The 23,731-nt window shown below is 46.1% G+C and overlaps 3 protein-coding genes across 8 annotated transcripts; 1 reads left to right on the plus strand and 2 right to left on the minus strand.

Moving 5' to 3' along the window:
* The first annotated feature begins 849 nt into the window (after nucleotides 1–849).
* On the plus strand, nucleotides 850–5,312 carry si:ch1073-416j23.1 (rac GTPase-activating protein 1). Of its 2 annotated transcripts, XM_061809896.1 has the most exons (17): nucleotides 850–960; nucleotides 1,168–1,300; nucleotides 1,394–1,596; nucleotides 1,747–1,886; nucleotides 2,174–2,246; nucleotides 2,884–2,937; nucleotides 3,014–3,112; nucleotides 3,248–3,380; nucleotides 3,474–3,565; nucleotides 3,653–3,811; nucleotides 3,888–3,983; nucleotides 4,048–4,249; nucleotides 4,317–4,422; nucleotides 4,573–4,705; nucleotides 4,786–4,873; nucleotides 5,003–5,099; nucleotides 5,220–5,312. In XM_061809896.1, the coding sequence occupies exons 1-17, from the start codon at nucleotides 895–897 to the stop codon at nucleotides 5,263–5,265; spliced, it is 1,920 nt and encodes a 639-aa protein (XP_061665880.1). In that variant the 5' UTR covers nucleotides 850–894; the 3' UTR covers nucleotides 5,266–5,312. The 2 variants fall into 2 exon arrangements, with proteins under 2 accessions (XP_061665880.1, XP_061665879.1); XM_061809895.1 differs by having other exon boundaries at nucleotides 3,474–3,811.
* Nucleotides 5,313–5,399: 87 nt separating this feature from the next.
* pgap3 (post-GPI attachment to proteins phospholipase 3) lies at nucleotides 5,400–15,000 on the minus strand. Its single transcript, XM_061809897.1, has 9 exons — nucleotides 14,844–15,000; nucleotides 14,572–14,747; nucleotides 12,605–12,702; nucleotides 12,370–12,522; nucleotides 12,240–12,302; nucleotides 11,080–11,141; nucleotides 10,645–10,781; nucleotides 10,366–10,570; nucleotides 5,400–8,880 (listed from the first exon to the last, which is right to left on the minus strand). The coding sequence occupies exons 1-9, from the start codon at nucleotides 14,897–14,899 to the stop codon at nucleotides 8,817–8,819; spliced, it is 1,014 nt and encodes a 337-aa protein (XP_061665881.1). The 5' UTR covers nucleotides 14,900–15,000; the 3' UTR covers nucleotides 5,400–8,816.
* Nucleotides 15,001–15,749: 749 nt separating this feature from the next.
* Nucleotides 15,750–23,547, minus strand: mylpfb (myosin light chain, phosphorylatable, fast skeletal muscle b). Of its 5 annotated transcripts, none has more exons than XM_061809901.1 (7): nucleotides 23,460–23,547; nucleotides 22,869–22,981; nucleotides 18,855–18,953; nucleotides 17,882–18,062; nucleotides 17,609–17,687; nucleotides 17,482–17,530; nucleotides 15,750–16,475 (listed from the first exon to the last, which is right to left on the minus strand). In XM_061809901.1, the coding sequence occupies exons 2-7, from the start codon at nucleotides 22,947–22,949 to the stop codon at nucleotides 16,374–16,376; spliced, it is 591 nt and encodes a 196-aa protein (XP_061665885.1). In that variant the 5' UTR covers nucleotides 22,950–22,981; nucleotides 23,460–23,547; the 3' UTR covers nucleotides 15,750–16,373. The 5 variants fall into 5 exon arrangements, with proteins under 5 accessions (XP_061665885.1, XP_061665884.1, XP_061665886.1 ...); XM_061809900.1 differs by lacking the exon at nucleotides 23,460–23,547 and adding an exon at nucleotides 23,103–23,447; XM_061809902.1 differs by lacking the exons at nucleotides 22,869–22,981; nucleotides 23,460–23,547 and adding an exon at nucleotides 19,426–19,819.
* Between the last annotated feature and the right edge of the window lie 184 nt (nucleotides 23,548–23,731).

Here is a 23,731-nt window from a genome sequence, read left to right on the forward strand (position 1 = left end):
CCCCCGCCAAAGTGCAAAGGAAAGACACAGAACACCGTGACTAGCAAGAAATCTTGATGTTATTATCTAGGGCCCGATTTCCGTGACATGTTAACTTTTCCCAAAATATGTTGTGAAGCACTATCACCATAACATAGGAAAAAAAAAAACAAGCACAAGCAAGTTAGATATATTTTTGGAAATAAAGACTCGCAATAGGAATATACATGCTAAATGCATTGTTTATTTGTTGTCCCTGCAACGTCCGATTTCAAACAGAAAATTTAAACTAGTTTCCTCGCATTTGAAAATCAAATTCCATTTGCAGAATTCTGTATGATGGAATTTATCAAAAAAATTCACAGAAAATGTCTTTTCTTGCTGATCCGCTGATGAAGTTTGGGAAAATATCGACATGGCTTTTTCGCGAAAAACCGTCGGCCTATAAAGGTGAAGCAGAGAGTGAACTGCGAACAACAACAACTGTAAACAAAACTTTGTTCAAGTGAATTAAGATCATCAGAAAATGAAAAAAAAAACGTTGCAAACAAACTTTAATCATGTCAAAGTAAATCTTTCTAATCTACCTGCTGCACAGGTCGGCAGACTTGTTTTGGGAGTATCAAAATGGCGGATGGCGACTTCAGTGAGCCATCCATTGATCAGTGGCCGCGGCCTGCGCTCAATGTCAACATCCGGACACGTGACTCCCTCAAGCGGACATTCACCGTCACTGCATTTTCGTCCCTTCGTATTTTATGTATCACGAAGATACGAAAAGCGACAACAAAATCAATAACTAAACAAATTCACTTAATGTTTTAGCAGATATGACAAGTGTATGAATTATTCCATTTTTAAAAATTATTCTAATAACTTTTTTTAATTCCTTGTCGACTTGGCCCACCTGCATAAATGACGTCACCGCCCACCGCGACGAGGGACAGAAGCAACCGGCAACACTTCCTTCACCTGCAGAATGTGAGTTCCTAACAGTTAAAATCATTTTCATATTTCGACGGTTCAAGCGACAAATCGCTTGCTTGCTCTGAGCTGCTCAACACTAAGCCACAAATGTCCTTTTTTGAGCGAGCAAAACTGAATAACACGGGCGAATTGTGGGAGCTTTTCCCCAGTCACAAACGCACATTCTCAACCACCACAATAAAAGTTCAATCAACTCTCAAGCGGACAGGAAGAAGAACACCTTCACAACAAAAGTTGCGAGTCATGGGGGAGTCCCAAGTCATCACGGAGGAGCTGCTGGGTCTCTGTCTCCAGCGAATCACAATTGAGGAAAACGCCAGGAACGTCGAGCTCGGTGAGCGGAGGCGGCGCAGAAGAATATTCCGGATGAATCGCGTCGCTTCCGTGCTAGTGAACGCCGCCGGCCTTTTGTCCCGCTTGTTCGCAGAGTTCATCGAGGTGTTGAGAAACGTCGAGAGCATCAGGAAGCGGTGGCTGCACGCCGAGACGGAGCTGAAGAAGTACAAGGAGCTGCTGGTCAAGTCGGACGTGGCCAAAGCCGGGCTGGAGGTCAAGCTCAAGCACGCCCGCAACCAGCTGGACGTGGAGATGAGGAAACGCTACAAGATGGAGGGCGACTTTCAGTACCTGGTGAGACTCATCCGCTGGGGGTCCGGATGAACACTCAAAACCCCCTCCCCGCGAAAAACCTTGACTGAGGCGGATCCCGAATTGGACCTGGTACGTTTCAAAGTCTCGGGATAAAGTTAACAGCGGCGCTTATGTCGTTTATGTGGACAGCAGCGGCAGATGCAGCTCATGTGCGACATCCTGGTCCACGACACCAAATCCAGCGCGTGTTTGAACGAGGAGCAGAAATCCCTTTTGGCCACCTTCGAACACAAAGGCGCCAACAAGACCTTGCACCGCTGCAGCAAACGGTAAAAAAAAATAAAAAAACAAAACGTACATGACAAATTTCATTGCAATCTTTGTCAGACCCTTTCCCCATTCATGAATGAACTTTGAGGCGTGATGGATCGGGGTCAGCACCTAACCCCGATTACCCAACGGCAAAATTCTGAGAAAATGCTGAGTGGCTAGTAACTCTGGGAAACCCCCAGCCACAGTAGTTGCTTCGGTGGGGGGGGGGGGGGGGGGGAGTTATTGTCATGCCCTGGTGACAAATTTACATCCCAGTGCACTTAACAAACTCCCCGGGCTTCAGGTTGTCTGCCATCGACGAGTCATCCTTCTTTTCGCACTCCGACATCAGCTACGATCGGACAGATGACGACTTGGTAAGGCCGCTGTACTACTACTTCTTCTTCTTCTTTTTCTCTCGGCTTGTGCCGTAAGGGGGTCGCCTCCTGCGCCTGCTCCCTGCTTTCACAATATCATCTGCGAACATCATGGTCCGAGGGGGTTCCAGTCTAACCTCGTCTGTCGGTCTATCCATTACTACCGCAAACAGGAAGGGGCTCGGCGCGGATCCCTAATGCAGTCCCAACGTCACCTTAAATTCTTCTGGCACGCCTAAGGCACATCTCACCGCTGTTCTGCTGCCCTCATACGTGTTCCTGTACTATCCTAACACATTTCTCCGCCACACCGGACTTGTGCATGCAGTTCCACAGTTCCTCTCTTGGTACTCTGTCATAGGCTTTCTCCAGATCCACAAAGACGCAATGTAGCTCCTTCTGACCTTCTCTGTACTTTTCCACAAGCATCCTCAAGACAAATAATGCATATGTGGTACTCTTTCTAAGGCAAGAAACCGTACTGTTCCCCGCTGATACTTCTGTCCTGAGTCTAGCCTCCACTACTCTTTCCCGTAACTTCATCGGGTGGCTCATCATCGTTAATCCTCTGTAGTTTCCACAGTTCTGAAGATCGACACGATCGCAGGTTGCTAACTTTGAGCTTATGTGCTTTCAGGATCTGGACACAAGTCTGCTAAAACCCCTCAGGTCTCGGGCCCGAGAGAGGAGGGTAAGCTAACGTTGAGTAGCAAAGTGCTAACGGGCACTCACATGGAGATGTACTTGTTTAAGTTGATGTTCTTCAGCGTTCGTCGATGGGTCTGACGGTCGCCTTGCCGGCGGAAAAGCGAGGGCGCAACGGCAATATTTCTGCCGAGCCGCCGGGGCAAAAAAACGTCGAGAAGGTGAGGAACAAACTCATCGGGGCAAGGTGAAAACAAATTAAATCTCGTCAGTCCTCCCAACCAAAGGGGATCTTGAAATCTTTAATATTCAAAGTTGGCGGGAAAAGACGTGGTTCGTTGGTTTTTGCATCTCAGGAGGTGGAGACCACCGTCAAGGCTTTAGTGACGACCCCTGACACCGGAGTTCAGGTTCACGTGGAGGTCGGAATCCCGCCGGAGACTCCTGAGGAGATCGCGCAGGAGTCTGCTGCTTCTGACAGTCCCAGAGGTTGGTGGGCAAAAAGTGCTGTCCTCATTCACGTTGTAGTTAAAGTAAGTAAAAATATGATTTTTGGTTTTTTTTTTTTTTTTTTGTCCCTAGATCAGAACTCTTTGTGGTTTCCGTGCGATCCCGGCGAAGCTCAAGTACAGACCGAAGAAAAATGTCGGAAACACGTCTTCCTGTCGAAAACGGTGAGGTTTCTTTCTTTCTTTTTTTTTTTTTTTTTGGTTTTCCCGCTAGAAATTTCGATGGTAAACTTGCCGATCTTCCTCCGCCAGGTGATCCGGCCCGAGATGTGTCTGCCCTGCGGCAAGAGGATCCGCTTTGGCAGGGCGGCGCTCAAGTGCAGGAACTGCCGCATGGTTTCTCACACCGAGTGCAAGCAGAGGTGCGCGGAGACCTGCGTGCCCGGCGCGGCCGCGGCGAACGCCGAGCAGGTGCTGGCGAGCGTTCGGGCGATTCTCCGAACATTCGGGAACGACCGGCCGCCGCGTTCACGTGTCTGCTCGTCAGGTCTCGCTGGAGGATTTCGCCCCTGCGACGCATCCCAGAATTCCCCCGCTCATCGTTGCGTGCGTGAAGGAGATCGAGAGGCGGGGCTTACAGGAGGTGAGCGCACTGGCGGCGGTCAGCCGGACTCCCGTAAAGTCCAGACTTTTCTGTGCGGTTCCAGCGAGGCCTCTACAGAGTTCCCGGTGGCGAGCGTCAGGTCAAGGAACTGCGCGATCGCTTCCTGGGTGGTAAAAAACCGCAGTTCCAACTGAGCAACGTTTCGGACGTCCACGTGGTTTGCGGCTTCCTCAAAGACTTCCTGAGGAAGCTGAAAGAACCGCTGGTCACCTTCAAGCTCCACCGCAACTTTATGGCCGCTTCGGGTACGGCGAAGGCCTCCTCCGATCGCCGCGGTCACGTCTGAACTTTGACCCCGTCCCGTCTCACCAGAGATGAGCGACGACCAGAAGAGTACGGCCACCGTGATCCGGACTGTCGCGGAGCTGCCCAAGCCCCACAGAGACACGCTGGCCTTTCTCATGCTTCATTTTCACAAGTAATTGGTCCGTTTTATCAATACAGAAGGTCGGCGGTTCGAATCCCGGCTTGTCGTCCAGATGCGCAGGATGTTGTACACAAATAGCCTTAACGCGTCAAGGAGGTGTTTCAAAAAAAAAAAAAAAAAACAAATGTCCTAATTTTTCAGAGTGATGCAAAGTCCAAAGTGTCAGATGGACCAGAATAATCTTTCCCGGGTTTTGGGACCAACTCTGGTGGGCCACGGACTGACGGAGCCGTCGCCGTCGACAATCATGCGCGACACAACCACTCAGCCGAAGGTCAGCAGCTTTTCAGCCGGTTCGGCGTACGGCGGGCACTCTTGACGCGGCCTGAAAGTCGGACCGCGTCTTTTCGTCAGGTGGTTTTTCGGTTCTTGTCGCTCCCCGAGGATTACTGGAGGCATGTTCTCAGCGCCCAGGGCAGCAACCAGGGCCAAGGACGGGAAGGTATGGCTGACACTCGTCCGTCACATGACCTCTTCTGACAGCCATTTTGAATTCTTGACTCCAAAATCAGTTGTGCGGCGCGGGCAAAATAATCCATTTTTTTCCTCTTCCCATCGTTCCCTTTTTCAGCTCATTTCTTTGATCCGCTAACGTCTCCCGAGCTGAGCGGTCGCCAGGGCGCACCCGGCAGGGCGTCGGTTCGAAGTCGCGCTAAGAACGTGGGGAAGTAAGATGAAGGACGCGCCGCTTGATGACATTTCGGGGCTGATTCTGGTGCTTCTATTGTCCTATTGTGATGTTTTTAATTTCTAAAAAAAAAAAAAAAAAAAAATGTTTCCTTCAACAGCGGCTACGCGGAGCCGGGGAGGAGGTTCTTCACGTCGCCCAGCTGACGGAATGTTCATCTGGCTTTGTCACATTTTTTTTGGGTGGGGGTGGGGGGTATTTTGTTTTGTAAGAAATAAAAATTGAACTGTAAAAAACGGCTGAACTGTTTTTTTCAGTTAACTGGCCCGCAAAGACAAATCATATGTATCAACTTCCATGACTTTTGATCTAATCTGTACCAAAGTTTCAAACGATCACGAGACATTGCAGGCATTTTTGTGCGACTAAACATCAACATAACCCATTACGCTCGATTTCTGATTCCAGAACTAGCTCATATATTTCATGTTATGATATAGCAGTTGAAGATTTTTTTATGGTTTCTGAGGGGAACCGTGACTACAACGTGGCCCGCGACACCCCCGTTTCTACACAAACACAAGCGAGCCTCAACTCTTAATCAACAAATATTTATTTTTTTTTTTTCAACATCTTAAAATGTCATGGGTTTTTTTTTTTTTTTTTTTTTGGGGCTGTGAATTTCGTGAGGTGGCGTTTCGCCCAGGGCGCAGTGGATGTGCACTGAGGAGGGATGTGGCGTGTACAAAAAGGAAAATGGGGGGGTGGGAGTGTTGCAATATTTTTGCGCAATAACAATATATCCACTTCATGGTCAACCAACGTGATGGCATAAAATACAGCGCTGACAAGATTTCGTTGGGATTTAAATGTTCATTTTAGCTTGTACAAAGAAATCCACCCGTGAATATCAAAGATTTGAAATATTAATCATAAACGCCCCCCCCCCGTTTATGACTTGCCCAACCTCGGTTGAAAGCTATTGACGAAGCGAAATCAATCCCTCCGCTCACTGATGTAAACGCTCACTTGCCAATTTATTAGGTACACAAGAACTTGCGCATAACTAAGCTGTGAAATGCGCATTAAAAGCTGAATTATTCCATAAAAAGTTCCACTGCACGCATCTGATGTACATGTACACAGTGGTGCCTTGAGATGAGTTTGTCACATCACAGTCATAGAGCTGATTTTTTTTTTGCGAATATACTTTTAAAAACAGTGTTGACAATATGTAAAGAATTCATTTGTGCATTATGAGTTCATTGCGACTCCTGGTGTGCACGCCTTGGCCACCGGTGGGCAGTGTGCCACATTTCTGGGGCGTTAATTCAATGGACATTGTGCTGCGCTTCATGTCTGCCTTGCCCATCAGGGGGCAGTATTATAAATACATACAGCTTAAAAATGGACACGCTCTCTCCTCAGTGTCATAGTTGTAGTTGTTCTTTGCAGAGGACAACGAAGATACGCCTGTGATGTTTGCTTTACTGTCTGGTTGACGTGTTGAACACTGATCTAAAAACTGAAGTCGCCGTCTGCCATCTTGATACTCCCAAAACAAGCATACCGACTTGTGCGTTAATCGCCAATTTCATGGCTGTGAGAAACATTCCACAGGTAAGTTCGAAAGATTTACTTTGACACTGTCAAAGTTTGTTTGTAAAGTTTCTTTTTTTAATTTTCTGATGAGCTTAATTCACTCGAACAAAGTTTTGTTTAAGGTTGTTGTTGTTCACTATTCACTCTCTGCTTCAGCTTTTATATTTTTGACGGTTTTTCGCAAAAAAGCCACGTCAATATTTTCCCAAACTTCATCTGTGGATAAGCAAGAAAACACATTTTCTGTGAAATTTTTGATGAATTTTATAATACAGAACTCTGCAAATTGAATTTGAATTTCAAATGCGAGGAAAAAAGTTTCAATTTTCTCTCTGAAATAGGACGTCGCAGAGACAACAAATGAACAATGTGTTTAGCATGTATTTTTCCATATTTCCAAAAATATATCTAACTGATTGACTTCAAATTAAATGTTTTTATGACAAAAAAATGCTTAGTTTTTTGCTATGTTATGATGATATTGCTTCACGGCGTATTTTGGGAAAAGTTAACATGTCACAGAAATCGGGCCCGAGATAATAATATTCAAGGTTTTTTGGTAGTCACGGTGTTCTGTGTCTTTCCTTTGCACTTTCCTTTTTGGCTTACCAAGTCAAATTAAAAATACTTCATATTACCAGAATTGAAAAAATGTCAAGCTCACACGACCAGATATAACTCTACGTCCCAAACCTTGAGGAAAAACCTCGGCATAATCCAACCTGTAAACCATGTCCTCCACATATTTTGGGAGTACCAAGATGGCGGCCAACTAGCTTCAACCAATCGACATACCGCCCGATGTGTATGCGCTATCCAGTCTTTTTTCTTTTTAGATCAGTGGTCTTGATGCACCATTTGTGTTCAAATATCCGTCTTACAACATTGCGACGTTTGATGCTTATCTGTTAGCCCTATCATGGTGTTTACGTTGTGTGCTAGCGTCAAGCTAGCGGAAGAAAAAGTTGTGTGCTTGTTGTTTAGTTTGACAGCTTGAAGGCTGCTTTTTGACGGCTTGTTTACTTCCGATTTGTATCTTGAAGAACTTTTAAGTCGGGCCATTTGCATCTGAAGGCACCACTGTACATGTATCCCATTAAATTGTCACAAGGGTGTACTTTGACTCACGCCCCAGTCATAACATTCAGGAACCATCCGATTGTGCGCGATCACAATACGTAGCGGCCATTGTCGCGTCTCAAAACGGAAAGGCGTGACCCCGATTCCGAACACAAAATATCGACGTGTGAATCATTAAGACCGCCGCCTCACTGACCTGGAGACGGGCTGGCGTCTCGCGCCCCCTCCCCCCACCGGAGACCACCCGGGTCGCGGCGACTTCCAACTGGTGACGCGCTGGTGCACGTACGGAAATATGTTGGCGTTTTGGGGGAGTGTGTGAAGGGAACGCTGCAGCAATGAAATCCATACAAAAAAAAAAAAAAGCAGTCAAGAAATTTCTGAAGTAATTGTTCAAATTTTGCTTGAAATATCATAATATACTGTATAACACGCTTTCAGAAATGCTTCCTGTACTTCTCAATTTGTCCTCACGCTTAAAAAGGCAATCCAGGTGAATAAAAGACTTCACATCCCACTCTAGCAAAAACAACAACAACAAAAGCAGCAAAAATAAAATTAAGGGAGCAGGTGATGGAAATAAGACGAAAAAAAAGCAGCAGAGGAGACAACAGAGGCACAAAATAAAAGAGAAAAATCTCAGTCAGCTAAAACGACCTTCAAACAAACCTGCCCCGATTTTTTTCCAGAACAATCCACGGGACTGTGGGTGGGGCTGGGGGGCACCACTCTTCCACCTTTGGCACACACGTTACCCAGACACTTACAGGCGATTTTGGCACCACCTATCGAATGGAAGCTTAAACTGCATTTGGACTCGACTCAGTTTAAAAAAAAAAAAAAAAAAAAAAAGTATCTTAAATTTTTCACCTTCGTTCTCTTTTCTCGCATATGGACGATAAGGCAAATGTAAATATAAAGGAAAAATAATCCATCAAATAAATACCAATAATAAAACAATGTAAACAGTTCTGCCTGATGGAAGGTGTCATGCGGGTCACGTGGGAGGCGGGGCTACTTGTACGCCGGCCACGGTCGGAGGGCTGCGGCGGCGTCGGACGACGGGGCTCGTCTCCTACTCCACTTTCACGCCCAGCTTCTCTGTGTTCAGCAAGTAGAGGCTGTCGTCTATCAGGAAACTGCAACAGTAAACAATTAGTGAGACAAGAGAATTTGGTCTTTATTTCTCTTTTTTTACTACTACATTTCTGCCTCACTACTCGTGAAGCGGAATTGACCGCTAATTGACATCTGTGCCATATTAGGACCGTAATTCCCGGCCTACAGAGCGCACCTGGTTGTAAGCCTCACCGAGTACGTTTGTAAAGGAAATACCATTTGGTACATACATACACCGCGGCAGTTTAAAAGCCGCAAGTGCCCACATTGAAACACGAGATATTTACAAAGAAAGACGATAAACAGAGAGGTTAGCGCTAGCGCCGTTGCGCTAATGCTAACACTAGCGCCGCGCTGACAGGGCTGGTTGACAAAAAAAAAAACAAAAAAAAACATACCGATAAAAATAACTGACATATGGCAGTAACACGCTAACGCAGCGCTAACCGGGCCGGACCGGTGTGATGGTCTGAGCGCTCCCCCGTGCTGAAAAGTCTCCTTGTGATGAATGCGCGCGCGTTACTAACAGGGGAACTCTGGGTACGTAGCAGACGCGTACGGGGAAATCTCCCGGTGTCATAGTTCCCCTTCATCTACATGGAGGGAGCTAACATACGTTATAACCTAACCTTAAAACAAAAGTTGATTAAAAAAAAAAAAAAAGATATACACATAAATGTACGTTCGCTGCGTTCGTCTTTCCGAGACGTTCGTAGCGAACACGAACGCTTGGCGACAAGTTGTCGAATGGCGCATGTTGAAGAAGCACGGATGGAGATGTTTCAGAATGGCCGGAAATTTACAAAATGTACGCACGTGCGCATTACTCACAAAGAGACTTTGCAGCACCGGGAGCGCGCGGACCGTCACGCCGGTAAAAGTCACTTCCTCTGCGCATATATTCCACCGGTCTCTCTTATCTTTTCCGCTCGAGTTTGCGGCCGTTAGAAAAACAAAATGCATAAATTAGCCGCATCACCGCAGGGTTGAAAGCGCGTGGGAAAAAAAGTCGCGGCTTATAGGCCGGAAATTACGGTACTACTAGTGCGCCACTAAATGTCCCACTAAATTTTTTGCAAATATTGACCCTGTACCGTGAAAGGATTAACAAATTTACCAAGGTTTAATTGGATATTGGTTAATCAAAAGTAGCATGAAAAGTAGATAAAAACTCTACTAGTAGGATTGTTTTTCTCTTAGTGTACCAAATTTGTCCTCTTCACGAGGACAAATAGTGTACTAGTACACGGACATCATAATGGTAAAACCATCAATGGGCATTTTGGTGCTCCTCATAAGGTCCGGGAGGTTACTAGTGTGTGCCACATGCCTACGAGTTGGGTCGAGATGTGTTACACCGCAAGGTATAATTATGTACTAGTAGGCCAAAAGTGGCCCTACTAGACGGATCCCGAGCTAGATGTCAAGGTTACTGAATAAATTCTAATACCTCGTATTTTTGCGACAAAGTGATGGCCAAAAACGAGACGGGCGAGCGGCCCCACCTGTAGAAAAGGAAGTGCACGGGGATGGTGCTCAGGTGCCAAATGGCGTGCGCGTCCAGGACCCAAAGCAGAGGGGGGAAGTCCATCAGCTCCAGCAGGGCCAGGCCGTGAAGGAGCAAGACCACCAGGCCGCACTTCCACCAGTACGGCAGCGTCCGCCGGTTCCTCCAGCACCAGCACAGCCACCACAGCAGGTTCACCATGCCTGGAAAGAAGCCTTTTGTCATCCGCCGAGGACCCTTTGAGCACATCTGGCCGTAAAATCCGCCCACGTCGTACCGAAGGAGGTGTTGGCGGCCATGTTGTAGCCGTAGTCGAAGCTGACAAAGGTCAAGTAGGACACGTGTGACGTGAAGGCCAAGATGAGCAGCACCCCCACGATGCTGGACACCCCCGGGTGCCTCAAGCCCAACGTTCTGCCGCGGGCAAACAAAACAACACGATTTATCACAGGCACATATCAAATTCCTGTACGTCCAAATTTGGTCAATCTCATATTTTTTTTAAGAGTTATTTTTACACAATACAGCAGAGCCCATAAAAATCACGACTCGGCACACGCAGATTTAAGAAAATAGCTTAACGACAAATCTATTGGCGCTCTTAACCGCTCAAAACGTCAAAGCTCTTCCTAAATATGTATCTTTATTATAGGCTAGAGGAAATGTATTAATTTAACACTAATTAGCAGGGGAAAATAATGTCGGCAGTTACCTGACGCAGCATAAATAAATGGAGTACAGAATGACTGCGGTGGCACAGAAATAGTCCATTTTCTGCAAGAATAAAAAAAAAAAAAAAAAAGAAGTGAGATCAAGATCTTTGCTGCTGGAAATCATATCAATAAACGCCATTTGGACTTTATTCATTGGCTAAGCTGCTAATCGAATTAAACAGCAAAACACCTCCGAAAATTGGAGCTTTGGAAAAAGACACGTACAGCGTCCGATGACATGCGATATGAATTGAAATCCCATTTCCTCGCAACAGAAGGAGATTTAGCGAGGTCAGCTAACGCACGAGGCAAAACGCCACAGACGGGCTAACAAAACTAGCAATAACATCGACTGACTGATATTTAAACACTACGGGTTTTCGCAACATCTGAAGACTAAAAAAAAAAAAGTCATGGAACATCCATCCATCCATTGGTTTTCTTAGTTGCTTATCCTCACGAGGGTCGCGGGGAGTGCTGGAGCAGATACCAGCCCGGTACACCCTGAACTGGTCGCCAGCCAATCGCAGACCACATCGAGACAAACAGCCGCAGTCACAATCACACCTAGAGGCAATTTAGAGTGTCCAATTAATGTTACGTGTTTTTGGGATGTGGGAGGAAAGCGGAGTGCCCACCCGGAGGAAACCCACGCGGGCACGGGGAGAACATGCAAACTCCACACAGGTGGGGCCGGGATCGAACCGGGTCCTCCGAACTGTGAGGCCAATGCTTTACCATCTGATCCACCATGTCCCCCTAGATTTTTTTCCATGTATACGTTTTACAGTATAACACGCACTAAAAATCAGGAATTTCCATCTCCCCTTGTACAATACGCACCGTCCATTTACTCAAAACAATTAGTATTATCTGTTATTTGATAAGGTGGTGAGGCCAACGCTTTACCAGCTGAGCCACCGTGCCGCCCGAGATTTCTTTTGAAATACTATAATTTCTCTTGTAAACGTTTTACAGTATAACACGCACCCAAAATCCGGAATTTCCATCTACCCATGTATAATACGCATTGTCCATTTACTCAAAACATTTAGTATTATCTGTTATTTGATGAGGTTGTAAGGCCAACGCTTTACCAGCTGAGCCACCGTGCCGCGTCAGGGAACGTTCAAATCGTAATTCAGTTTCGACGCGTTACCTCAGTGAGGATCGTGTCCCGTGTGTGGAACACCGTAGACCAGAACCAAGCGTTGAGCGACACCTGCAGAAACACATCTTTACGTCACTACAAATTCCGCTCTTGCTCCGACGGCGTCGAGTTGCCAGACCAGAGAGAAGGCGTTGATGGTGTTGAACATGGGACTCTGGCGCGGCACGGTGCTCCGGTAGCGCAGCAGCATGAGAAGGCACGCCAGGCCGTTCAGGAGCGAGGCCAGGGCGGACGCCGGCTCCTCGAAGCACAGGAAGCGTGTGAACGGCCACTAGGACACGCACGCCACGCGAGAAATAACGTAAGGACGGTCGTTTGTCCCGTCAAGCTCAATCACAAAAGGGATTTTCAACCTTGCCGTGGAACTGCGGGATTCTGTAGCCCTCGGCCTGGTACACGCCCACCGTGGTCCACATGCACTCGTAGCGACAGTCGTCGCGACAACTCCAACCTGCAACGGGAGGAGCAAAACGTTGCGCAAATGCAATCAAAAAAATAGTTGCAAACAGACTTGATGAAGATTTTCCCATGTCAACAAAAGTCATGTTTACATTTCGTGATGTTTGATCTTGAGCAAATTCATTTTTAACGATAAAAAAAAAAAAAAAATATATATATATATATATATATATATATATATATATATATATATATAATATATATATATATATATATATATATATATATATATATATATATATGTGTATCATTTTGGCGACACGGTGGATCAGCTGGAAAACGTTGGCCTCACAGTTCTGAGGTCCCGGGTTCAATCCTGGAGTTTGCATGTTCTCCCCGTGTTTGCGTGGGTTTTCTCCGGGTGAGCACTCCGCTTTCCTCCCACATCCCAAAAAAACCTGCAACATTAAATGAAGACTCCAAATTGCCCGTAGGTGTGATTGTGAGTGCGGCTGTTTGCCTCCGTGTGCCCTGCGATTGGCTGGCGACCAGTTCAGGCTGTACCGCGTCTCCTGCCTGTTGACAGCTGGGATAGGCTCCAGCACGACCCTCGTGAGGATAAGCGGCAAAGAAAATGGATGGATAAATTGCCCCTAGGTGTGATTGCGAGTGCAGCTGTTTGTCTCTATGTGCCCTGTGATTGGCTGGCGACCAGTTCAGGGTGTACCCCGCCTCCTGCCTGTTGACAGCTGGGATAGGCTCCAGCACTCCCCGCGGCCCTTTTGAGGATCAGCAGCAAAGAAAATGGATGGATGGATATATATATATAAAATTTTAAAACGCACTTAATAACAGAATTGAAAATCGAAATTGTTTTTGTTGTTGCTTTAAAATGAAATTGCCGTTTATGTGTGTCAGTCATTTTGATACCCAGGAACTATGTTGAAGTGAGGGGAAGAGCTTCCTTCACTGGGCCACGTACCTTGTGGTATACGTAGGCAATTTTAAATAAATAAGAATTTGGACTGTGAGAGTTTTTTTTAATGTAAAATATTTGCTTTTGCCACTGGGCTGCCAAAGGTATGAAATAAAAAAAAAAACAATACAAAAATAATAAAAATAACAAATGAAAATGTATCATTATTTTCTCCTTCTGGCTTCCCAACAAGCATAATTCGGGAAAGTGGCGGCTGGAACTAATCCGTCAATCCCGGGGAGCAGAATCCCAACAACGCTGAAGAAAAACCAACGTGGCCTTCGCGGTACCTCGCAAGACAAGAAAAACCTGCTCCCAACCCGTTCCGGCGACGCCGCCGGGCCGTGCAGTCTCATTGATTTGCTTCAGTCCATCTCGAATTCTGGCTCGTGAGTTAGACTGACGGAACCGCGAAGAGTGAAAAGACAAAAAGCCGCAGTTAATTGACAAATTGTTATAATTGCGTGGAAAAAAATGTGTATTCTTTTTTGGTGGGATTTTTTTTCCAACACAAAATTTATTGCATGAGCGGGAATCGGCATTTTCAGGTGTTTCCACCCCCCAAAAAAATGTTGAGCATAGGTATTCATGTATTCCATATTTTTTTTTTTACATTTGCTTTATTTACCTTACCAATACTGATGACAGCAGACACATTTCCTAGTTTTTATCCCCGAGTTAAAAAAAAAAATTACTGCTTGACCAAGTACAAACGCTACAAATAGCAGATATTTCCCAAAATTTACAGTTGACAAACAATATTTTTCAAAAAAAATTAAATATTCATTCAAATCCCCTGTAATGATCACAATTTATGTGCGTATTTTTCCATGATTCTGCCAAATGTGATCTGCCCTGGCTGCTTTATCTGTGCTATGGCCTTTCCAAATGAGCAAGTCAAAGAAATAATACTTATGATAAGGTGGGAAAAAATGGATTTCTGACCCGTGAGCGCCATGTACTGCGGCTGGGCCGTCTGATATCGCCGTAGCCGAGCTCCGGTGCAGTTGCTCTGGACACACTGCTTCACGCAGTCCCTGTACACCGGCTCTCGGTCGCCCTGGGAGCCCCCCGCGGTGGTCGCCGACATCAGGAGCACGACGACGACCGCCGACGCCGCTCTGACAGATGTGCGTGGGGGGGACAGCGGCGAGGCCATGTTGGCGAATGGCTGGCTGGCTGGCTGGCAGGCTGGCGGCGGCGGCGGCGGCACTCACGAAGGCACGGCGACACGACGGCGGCAACGGGGGGTTCGGGAGCCCACGGGCCGCATTATTGAGGTGCCATTTGTGCGTGTGAATGGGCAAAGTGGCCTCGGACGTGACGGTACCGGTACCAGTAGGACGGAGTGGCCTTTGAAAACATGTCAGTAAACGTGCACAACTCTCACTTCTGGTCATCGACCTCCAAAGTAAATGTTTACTTGATAGTGTTGTGTACGTTTTGGCAACCTAGTTAATCAATCATCTATTTAAAACACACTAAATAAACATACATATCTAATCAAAGTAATTTTATATCTTATAAATGTTACTGACAGGCTGATAAGTGACCAAAATGTTTTGTTTTGAAGAGACAACGCGTTTTAATTCCGACGCTTCACTTCCTGTATAAACGTCACGTGGCTCAATGCTTGACAACACTAATAAATTATGTTCACTTTAAGACGGTGAAAGATATCATTAGCATTATATATTAATTAATCACAATTGATTTTTGAATGTAAGGGTTTTGATTACCGGAATCTTCCAATCGCTATAATGATCATTTGAACACAAAGGGCATAAAACTTAATGTGATTTATTTACATGAACAAATTACTGTATTGCAGTTTATTAGAGTTAATTTTAGCAAAAGTCAGTTTATAATGTATGGTGTTTCTAATAAATTTGTTATCTTTTAATTAGCTGTATCATGTGTGATGGGGAAAATATTACAAACTCCAAGCAAACATATTGTCAAAGCCGTACTTTTGCTGGTTTTTTTTTCCCATCCAAAACTGAGGATTTTATTGTGTTTACGATTAGGTTGTACATATTATATTGCATTCCATCTCGCATATTTAACAATAATATCAACAACAACAACAAAGACACACTATAGTATGAAAGACCGTGGCTTTTATTTGTATTTCTTTCTTAGTTACAGCGGCGACACGGACAGTCACAGCAACCGACTGGAAACAAATTCGGTCAGTTTTACTTATTTTTTTTCCCCCCTTCATTTTCTTCCTGCCCCCTCGTCGTTTTTCGGTATCTCTTTACGGAGAGAAAGAGTGGGCTGGCTGACTATTTTAGTGCGAGACCCCCACTCGTCCTCCGGGAAACGACGACAGCGCCGGCGAGAATCCGAGCGAGGTTGAGGCCGACAGACCGAGCGGGTCGGACTTGCTTACTTGTTTCAAGTGAGAGGCCGTGCAATGCGCCGCAGCACCCGACAAACATTCCGAAGGCCCAGCAGGCCGCGAATGGGTCGTGTAATTGTGACGCACGCACTGTTGGCCTTAACTCGCAAATATGGACACAAAGGGGACAGAGATTGGTTATGCATTTGATTGGAAAATAATCCCACGTTTGGTACTCACACGCAAACACCGCCAGAGCTTTCAGGTCCTCTCGCCGCGAGGGTTTCCGATAAAGGAGACGAGTCTTTGGTGCGTGTTTGTGGGGACGGTTCGGCGTGGAAGTGAGCTGAAGTGTTTTTTTATTTCGTTTTTTTTTTTTTCTTAAAGCGGTGGAGAGGCAGGTTTATTCTTCCTTTTCCTCTCCGTGTGTGATGACGTAGCAGATGTTCTTGTAGTCCACGTTGCCGGCGACGTCGGGGGGGAAGGCGGCCCACAGGTTGGTCATCTGGGGGGGGCGGATGGAAGAAGTTGTGACATATTCTTCAATTCATAACAATAACTCGAAAATATCTCACTCCGCCGTCAACACTAACAGTTAAAATATTCGTCAAAAACAAGACCGGTGATATTCCTAAAGAAGTGGTCTCGTGATTTAGAGGTCAACACAGGTGAAATCATCTTTCCCCATTGAGGTGAATTACAATGCCATTAATCTGTTCCAGCACCCTCACATCCACAAAAAAAGGTGTATTTTTTTTTCACAAGAAAAATAACACTCCATAGCATTGTACAATATATACAAATATACAGGAATGACATAGTTAAATAAAATGTAAAGATATTGAGCCATTTTGGTTCAGTTAAATGTAAATTGTGCTGCTCCTTCTGCAGTGCAGGCACGTCGGCCACCTGGGAGCGACATAATAACGATATGCTGTACTTGGAGGCGGTCTCCGATTCTCAGGAAGTTTAGCTTCTCTGAAGATAAAGAATATGCATGCCTGTAAGTATGATATTATCCGGCTATGTGTGTTGCTAAGCCATTTATGTTCAAATTGGTTTTGATTGGTTTTACACTCCGCCCCATTCATTTTTCTGGGAAAAGTTTGGGCATTTTGGTGCTCCTCATAAGGTCCAGGAGGCTACCAGTGTGTGGCATGCCTACTAGTTGGGTCGAGTTGTGTTACACCATGAGGTATAATTCCAGTATGTACTAGTAGGCCCAAAATGGGACTACTAGTGGAAAAAACATGGACTAGTTCATGGATCCCGAGCAGGATATAAAGGCTACTGAATAAATTCAAATACCTGCTCTGGCTAACTTTTGTCAATGGGGACCAGGTGCTGTTGTAACGTCTAACGCGGCCTTTTACGGAAATTACGTTCACAAATCCATTTGGTCTGCAACCCTCAACCCTCAATATTTACGAGACAAAGTCAGGCCCTCGGCTTTGGCCCTCGAGCCACCAAGTGTGTAATGTGTTAATAACAGCGACCGCGCTGGTGCTCACCTCCTCAGCGGTGAACCTGTCGCACTGGGTGGTCAGGAGCTCCTCAAGGCTAGAGAAGGAGAACGGACGCCGATGAACATTTAAATATCCGATGAATGATTAAAACGGGAAACTCCAGAGAGCTTACAATTCTTTCTTGATGGAGCCGGTGGCCTCGGGGTCCAGGACCTTGAAAGCGCTCACGATAACGTCCTCGGGATCGGCGCCTGTGTGAGGCAAATCCAGTCACTGGAGATGATTGAATTGCTCGTAACGGTGTCCATTTATTTAAAACCGTAGCTTGTCTATTTGTTCCGTGCGATTAACTGGTGACCAGTCCAGGGTGCGTGATTGGTTTTTTTTGGTTTACTTTAAATTAAGATGTCATGAATGCAAAGCGCAGCGTGCCGACAAAACGGACCCTTGAGTTTCTCGCCGAACATGGTGAGGAAGACGGTGAAGTTGATGGGGCCGCTGGCCTCCTTCACCATAGCATCCAGCTCCTCGTTCTTCACGTTCAGTTGGCCCATGGTGGCCAGCACGTCCCTCAGGTCGTCCTTGCTGATGATCCCGTCTCGGTTCTGGTCGATGATTGTGAAAGCCTGCCGCGACATGACACGCGCGTGAATGACGCGGTATCCCGACCGCGGCTTGCCCGCCGTCAACTTGTTGATCTTGCCCGTCCCGCTCTGCGCAGGCGCTCGCGGTGAAACCGTAGATGACGTCGCAAACCGTTCGGGACCCGGCAGCTGGCCGGCCACTTGTCTTCCCGAGGTCGTAAAATTTTCTCGGAATGCCGGACAAGCCCGTTGCAACGTTCAGGCATTCGGTATCCATTTCAGCTGCCACCCTAACCCCGTCCGTCCCTTTTATTCCCGCATTGTGGCTATTCTCTACCTTGCCGCAACGTTCCATCACCCCGCAGGCCTTCATGGGTGGTCCGTTTAGACGAGGGCTTGGGGGTCAAGACCCAAAATGGGTTCCATTTTAACGGGGTTGTCGATTAAAATGCTACAACATGATTTAGTCGTCACCTGGGCGCGCATTTTCTTGACAATTTGGTGTGATACGTTCTTTTTCGTCCCTAAAAATGGAGAAAGTTCTTTAATTTGGGTCTTTGTCCCCATTGAATTACCAAAAGTGTTTCATTCTTGACATTCCTTTTTTCATCTTCTTTCATCTATTTACATCCACGTTACTGTGATACAGTCATTTAAATTTGACTGTTCCTGCTTCTATTGACTGCTAATCCCAGCAGCTGTCGGACAGCATTCTAGTGGGGTCACTGGGCGGGAAGGGGAGGGGGGGGGGGCACTGCCAGTCGTGCCTCCACCCTCGTCAGATTTACACGCGTGGTTGAAAATATGCCGTTTAGCATGTGACAGAGAGGTTACCTCCTTGTACTCCTGGATCTGGCTCTGCTCGAACATGGAGAAGACGTTGGAGGATCCACCCTCACCCTGCTGCTGCCTCCTCTTGGCCTTCTTGGGTGCCTACGATGCAAAATACAAGTTGACCCTGGATTAGATTCAGATTTACTCTTACCATACACGTCACAAGTACAAGGAACTCGAATTCGGATCGCACTGCATTGCCAGTAATTTCATGACATAGACACTATAGACAGTAGTTAGAGCATTGGTTTGGTAAAACCATGGGTCGTGAGTCCGATTCTCACTGGGGCCGCCGCACCCCAAGAGGGGTTACGTCAGGAAGGCCATCCGGCGTGAAAACCGCGCCAGACAAATATGATCGTTCATCTGAGATGACACGCTGCGGCGACCTCTCACGGGACAAGCCGAAAGAAAATCAGGTATGGTTTTTGGTATTAGTACGTACAGGCTATGGTATTGCAAACAAAAATAATCTTTAGCATTAAATCCCAAAAATGTAGTGGTAATTACCGACACGGAGTCAACGATGGAAAGAGAACTTTTGTTCCAAAACTTAAGTGGAAAAACTCACCATCTCTCAAATTTTTTGGGTTGCTGTCGGTCAAGAAGAGAAGCCTACGCCAAGCCGATGGGACTGACATGTAGGCGACGGGCCCCCGCGGGGGCCTTATATACCGGGATGTGGGGGGCTAACTATAGCCACGCCATCAGGTTTGGCAGGAAAACTGGGCGAAGGGAAAAGTAAGAGAAAAGGGGGGCGGAGCGAGGAGGTGGCGAGGCCTGTTTCGGATCAACCCAGGTTCCAAAATGGGTATCAGGGGTCTTGGAATGAGGTGAATTCAATGCCAGCACACGGGCCGGGACTTTGGAGTCATGTGTGGACTAAGTGATACACACGGTCAGCTTTGAGTCCCTTTCGCCAGAACGAAAGATGGGCAGCTTTGGATCGATACCAAGTCCCGGACGGGCTAATCCGTCCCGCATGTCCGAGTATCATCACCTGTCACTGGGAAAGGGGGTTGATCTGTGGCCGCGAGGCGGGTGGGGTGAGCGGTAGAACAGCCATGAAATTTGAAAACCGTTGGCTTTGGTTCAGCGCCAAGGGGACGGCACGCGACTACGAGGCCTGTGATATCGCTGAGAAATGTCAACAAGCACGTGAAGCATGAATTGCGGGTCTCACAATTGCTTTAGGAAAAAATGTACACATGCAGATCATGTGATGTGGTCGCTTATATGGCGTAGAATGGCAGGAAGAGAAGGCAAAGAGTTTCTTAAAAATGACCAGATGAGCATTTTTTTTTTTTTTTTTTGGGTTGCACCAATTTGGGGCGGGTGCCCATTATAGTCGCTTTCAAACGCCACGGAAGAGGACCGCCCACGTCGCTCCATATATGAGCTCGAAAGGGGGCCCGTCAATCACGCCAACGTACGGCGAAAGGACGCAAGTCCGAAGTGAGCCCGCACCATGTCTGTGACTCACTTGTAATCCATAAAACACGTCCCAATTGGAGCTTTACGTTCATTTGGATTCTCATCCATCTGAAATGAAGCCAACGGGCGACTCCGGAGTTGACTGAAGGGTCAGCAGCGCTTTGAGCACGGTGAAGGTGAAAAGAGAAAGACCATAAAAACAAGACAGCTGGACCCACCGAAATAGCCGTCACCTCCTCCTGCCTGGTCGCGACCATTTAAGCTTACTTCTAAACTTTGACTACTTCTTACATCTTAGCCTGCTTTGTCCTCCCTCCCCCCTTTTAACCACGCTGTCTCCATTTCACCAATAGATCAAAACATTTTCATCATCATCAAGATATTCCTCAATAAAACTCAAAAATGAAGATTAATTGGTAAGACTCTTTAATTGACTTTCAGAATGGAACATCTGAGGGAAAAAAAAAAAGAGGCTAAAAAAACACTACGGCATATCCATCCATTTTCTTTGCCGCTGATCCTCACAAGGGTCGCGGGGAGTGCTGGAGCCTATCCCAGCCGTCAACTGGTCCCCAGCCAATCGCAGCGCACATCGAGACAAACAGTCGCACTCACAATCGCACCTCGGGGCAATTTAGTGTCCAATTAATGTTGCATGTTTTTGGCGATGTGGGAGAAAACCCACGCAGAAACGGGAGGAACATGCAAACGCCACACTGGCGGGGCCGGGATCAAACCCGAGTCCTCAGAACTGTGAGGCTTTACCACCTGATACACCGTGCCGCCGCTACTGCGTATAAAACTTACAATTAAGGCCGACATTTCGATTTAACATAAATTTTTATTTGGTGAATGACAAGAAAGTGTCTTTTAAGGAGCGGCGCTAAGAGATGGTTGCGACAAAAATTCAAAATGTTCACGATGCTGGTAACATAATCTCTAGCATTCTTATCAACTATACATTTTGAAGTTTATATTACATATGCGGTTTAGTTTATACTCCGTATTCAGTACAATTTAACTCCAGGTTATGAATCATTTGATGCTGAAGTGAAGGTAGAACCGTGAAGTTGTTTTCAAATGATAAGACTGCACTGAAATTTTTGAAATGAGATCTGGAAAATTCCGTTAGAAGAGTTTACTACTCAAAGCCACTCAAATCGATCAAGTTTTCATTCAGAGTCACTTGGCTGCCTCGTTTTCTTCTTGACCAATCTGCGATCAGGTCTTTGACTTCCTTCCCAAAATCCTCGTGCAATTTGCTGAATTCCTCCCAGTTGCCCGAACACACAGCCGACAAGTCCCCCGCGGGCGGCGCGGGCCCGTTAACGGGGGTCACGCTCGCGGTCCTCTTGGGCCACAGTTTGGGCGACCGCCTGACGGTGGATTTGAGGGGAACGGACGGAGTTTTGAGGGTTGGGACGGAGCTCGGGATGGGGCCTGCGGCCGCTGCTCCCGCGCCTGCTGAGTTTCGGGTGGACGCGGACAACTGTGGGCTCGACGGATGACGACCCGCATTTGGGGCGGCGCCGCCGTTAGCCGGGTCAGTGAACAAAGCCTCTAATGTTTCTAAAGGAACAAAAAAGAAAACGTGCAGGTCAGTTCATCGAATATTATTCACTTGGCGTACAATTAGTGCAATAAACACGTCAACAAACATCCGGTTTTGCATCGAATAATAAACCTTCAAACTACTGACATTTTAATCACACATGGAGCAGTAACACTTGTAAATAGAAGATATTCTCACTTGCTTCTGCAGGCGCTAACAGGTAAGCTTTATTTCCCAAAAGTGGCACTATAGTTGTGGAAAAGAGCAAAACGAGTAAAACCGTCGTTCTACTGTTGAAGTGCTCACCTTTGTATTTCTTCTCCAGGTCCATCACCAGCAGAGACAAGTAGCCGTGGTTGGCCGAGAGCAGGGCCTTGATCCAGCTCTCCTGGCCGGCCTGGTCCTCGGCGGCAAACTTGTACGGTCGCAGGCCCACCTCGCTCCACACCAGCGAAAAGGCGAACTGCTCCTCGGACTCGCACAGCTGGACGGTGCAGCCCTCCAGAACAATGACTCCGATGAGGTCACGGTCATCCGGGTGGTCCTTGTAGAAGAGGAGGTTCCCCTTCAGAACAAACCAACGCTTGTGGTAGGAAGGCCTGATGTCACCCTGTCGGACGACGCTGTCGGTGAATTTGTGTCTTACACAACAGGAAGCCGAGTTGTCTAATATTGCTGACTTTGCTGAGCGGAATTACCTCACGTTCGCTGTTTCGGGGGAAAAAATACTTTCGAAAAGTTTTTCTTCAATAATAAACAAAGCCACAAAACACTGCCACTATAATTTTACTGCCAGGTTACTATGTGAAAATATCATGGACACATTTGAAGTTTGCCGCTGTCACTTAATGGCGGAAAGCCTGAAGCTTATTTGTAAGTCAAATCTTTCACAACAACAAATAACCAAGCAAAGGCTCATAACTCCCCAAAAAATTGTAAGTTGGAGTATCGTAAGTCAATGTAACATTTCATGAAAAATAATTGTGAACACTGCGATGTAGTGACAAAAGTTTCACTCAGTAACTTACTTTCTTAAAGAGATAACCTTCCTTGTCCACAGGTGAGTCGCTTGATTCAAAATAAGCGACAACCTTCTCGTGTATCTTCATTTCATCACATAACGGGCTGCTCAGCACCGAACCTGTTGCGATGTCAAACCACGCATTACAACGCGAGTAATTTCCCCACACAAAGTTTTTTTTAAAAAAAAAGTTTCACAATACAGTAATTAATAAGCAATAAAGCAAAGTAAAATAACATACAGCGTCTTCTGTTGTTAAACCGGAAATTGCGCTTTTCCGGGTTTCGGCGACAATTCTCTCGCATTTAGAAAGTCTTACGGTCATGTTGTTTTTTTTTTTTAATCCCCCAAAAAGACAACTTGGTATATATATTTTTGGAAATTCAGAAATGAAAATAACAAAAAACATTTAAAGCTCCAAGGTCTGTAAAATGGGAAAGTGAGTTTCGAAAGACGTCAAAACAATTGTGGAAAAGTACAAAAACGCTGCACTTATATGTGAGTGCATCGAAACTATTCCTGCGTTTTCATTTACATAAAAATAGATGTTTAAGGATTTTGTTTGCACGAGTTAACTGTTTACAGGTACATTACTCACCTGTACGAAGCACGAAAGTGTGGCTCGATTTTCCTACGAAAGCGTCTGCCAATCACTTCCGGGTTGTGGAGGTGGCAGACCTTCCCACCCACCCATGCATAAAATTAAAAATAAAAAACACGCACGAGTGGAAATTATGTTGTCCGGACACAAAATATATTGTACATGTAGTAAAAGTGATTTATTAATACTGTATTATCATTTACATATTGTCTAATTATACATAGTAGTATTAATGTATAATTAAAAATAAAAAATAGCACTTGAACAAC

This window comes from Syngnathoides biaculeatus, chromosome 22 (assembly GCF_019802595.1).
Source record: "Syngnathoides biaculeatus isolate LvHL_M chromosome 22, ASM1980259v1, whole genome shotgun sequence".
NCBI classification, from domain to species: Eukaryota; Metazoa; Chordata; class Actinopteri; order Syngnathiformes; family Syngnathidae; genus Syngnathoides; species Syngnathoides biaculeatus.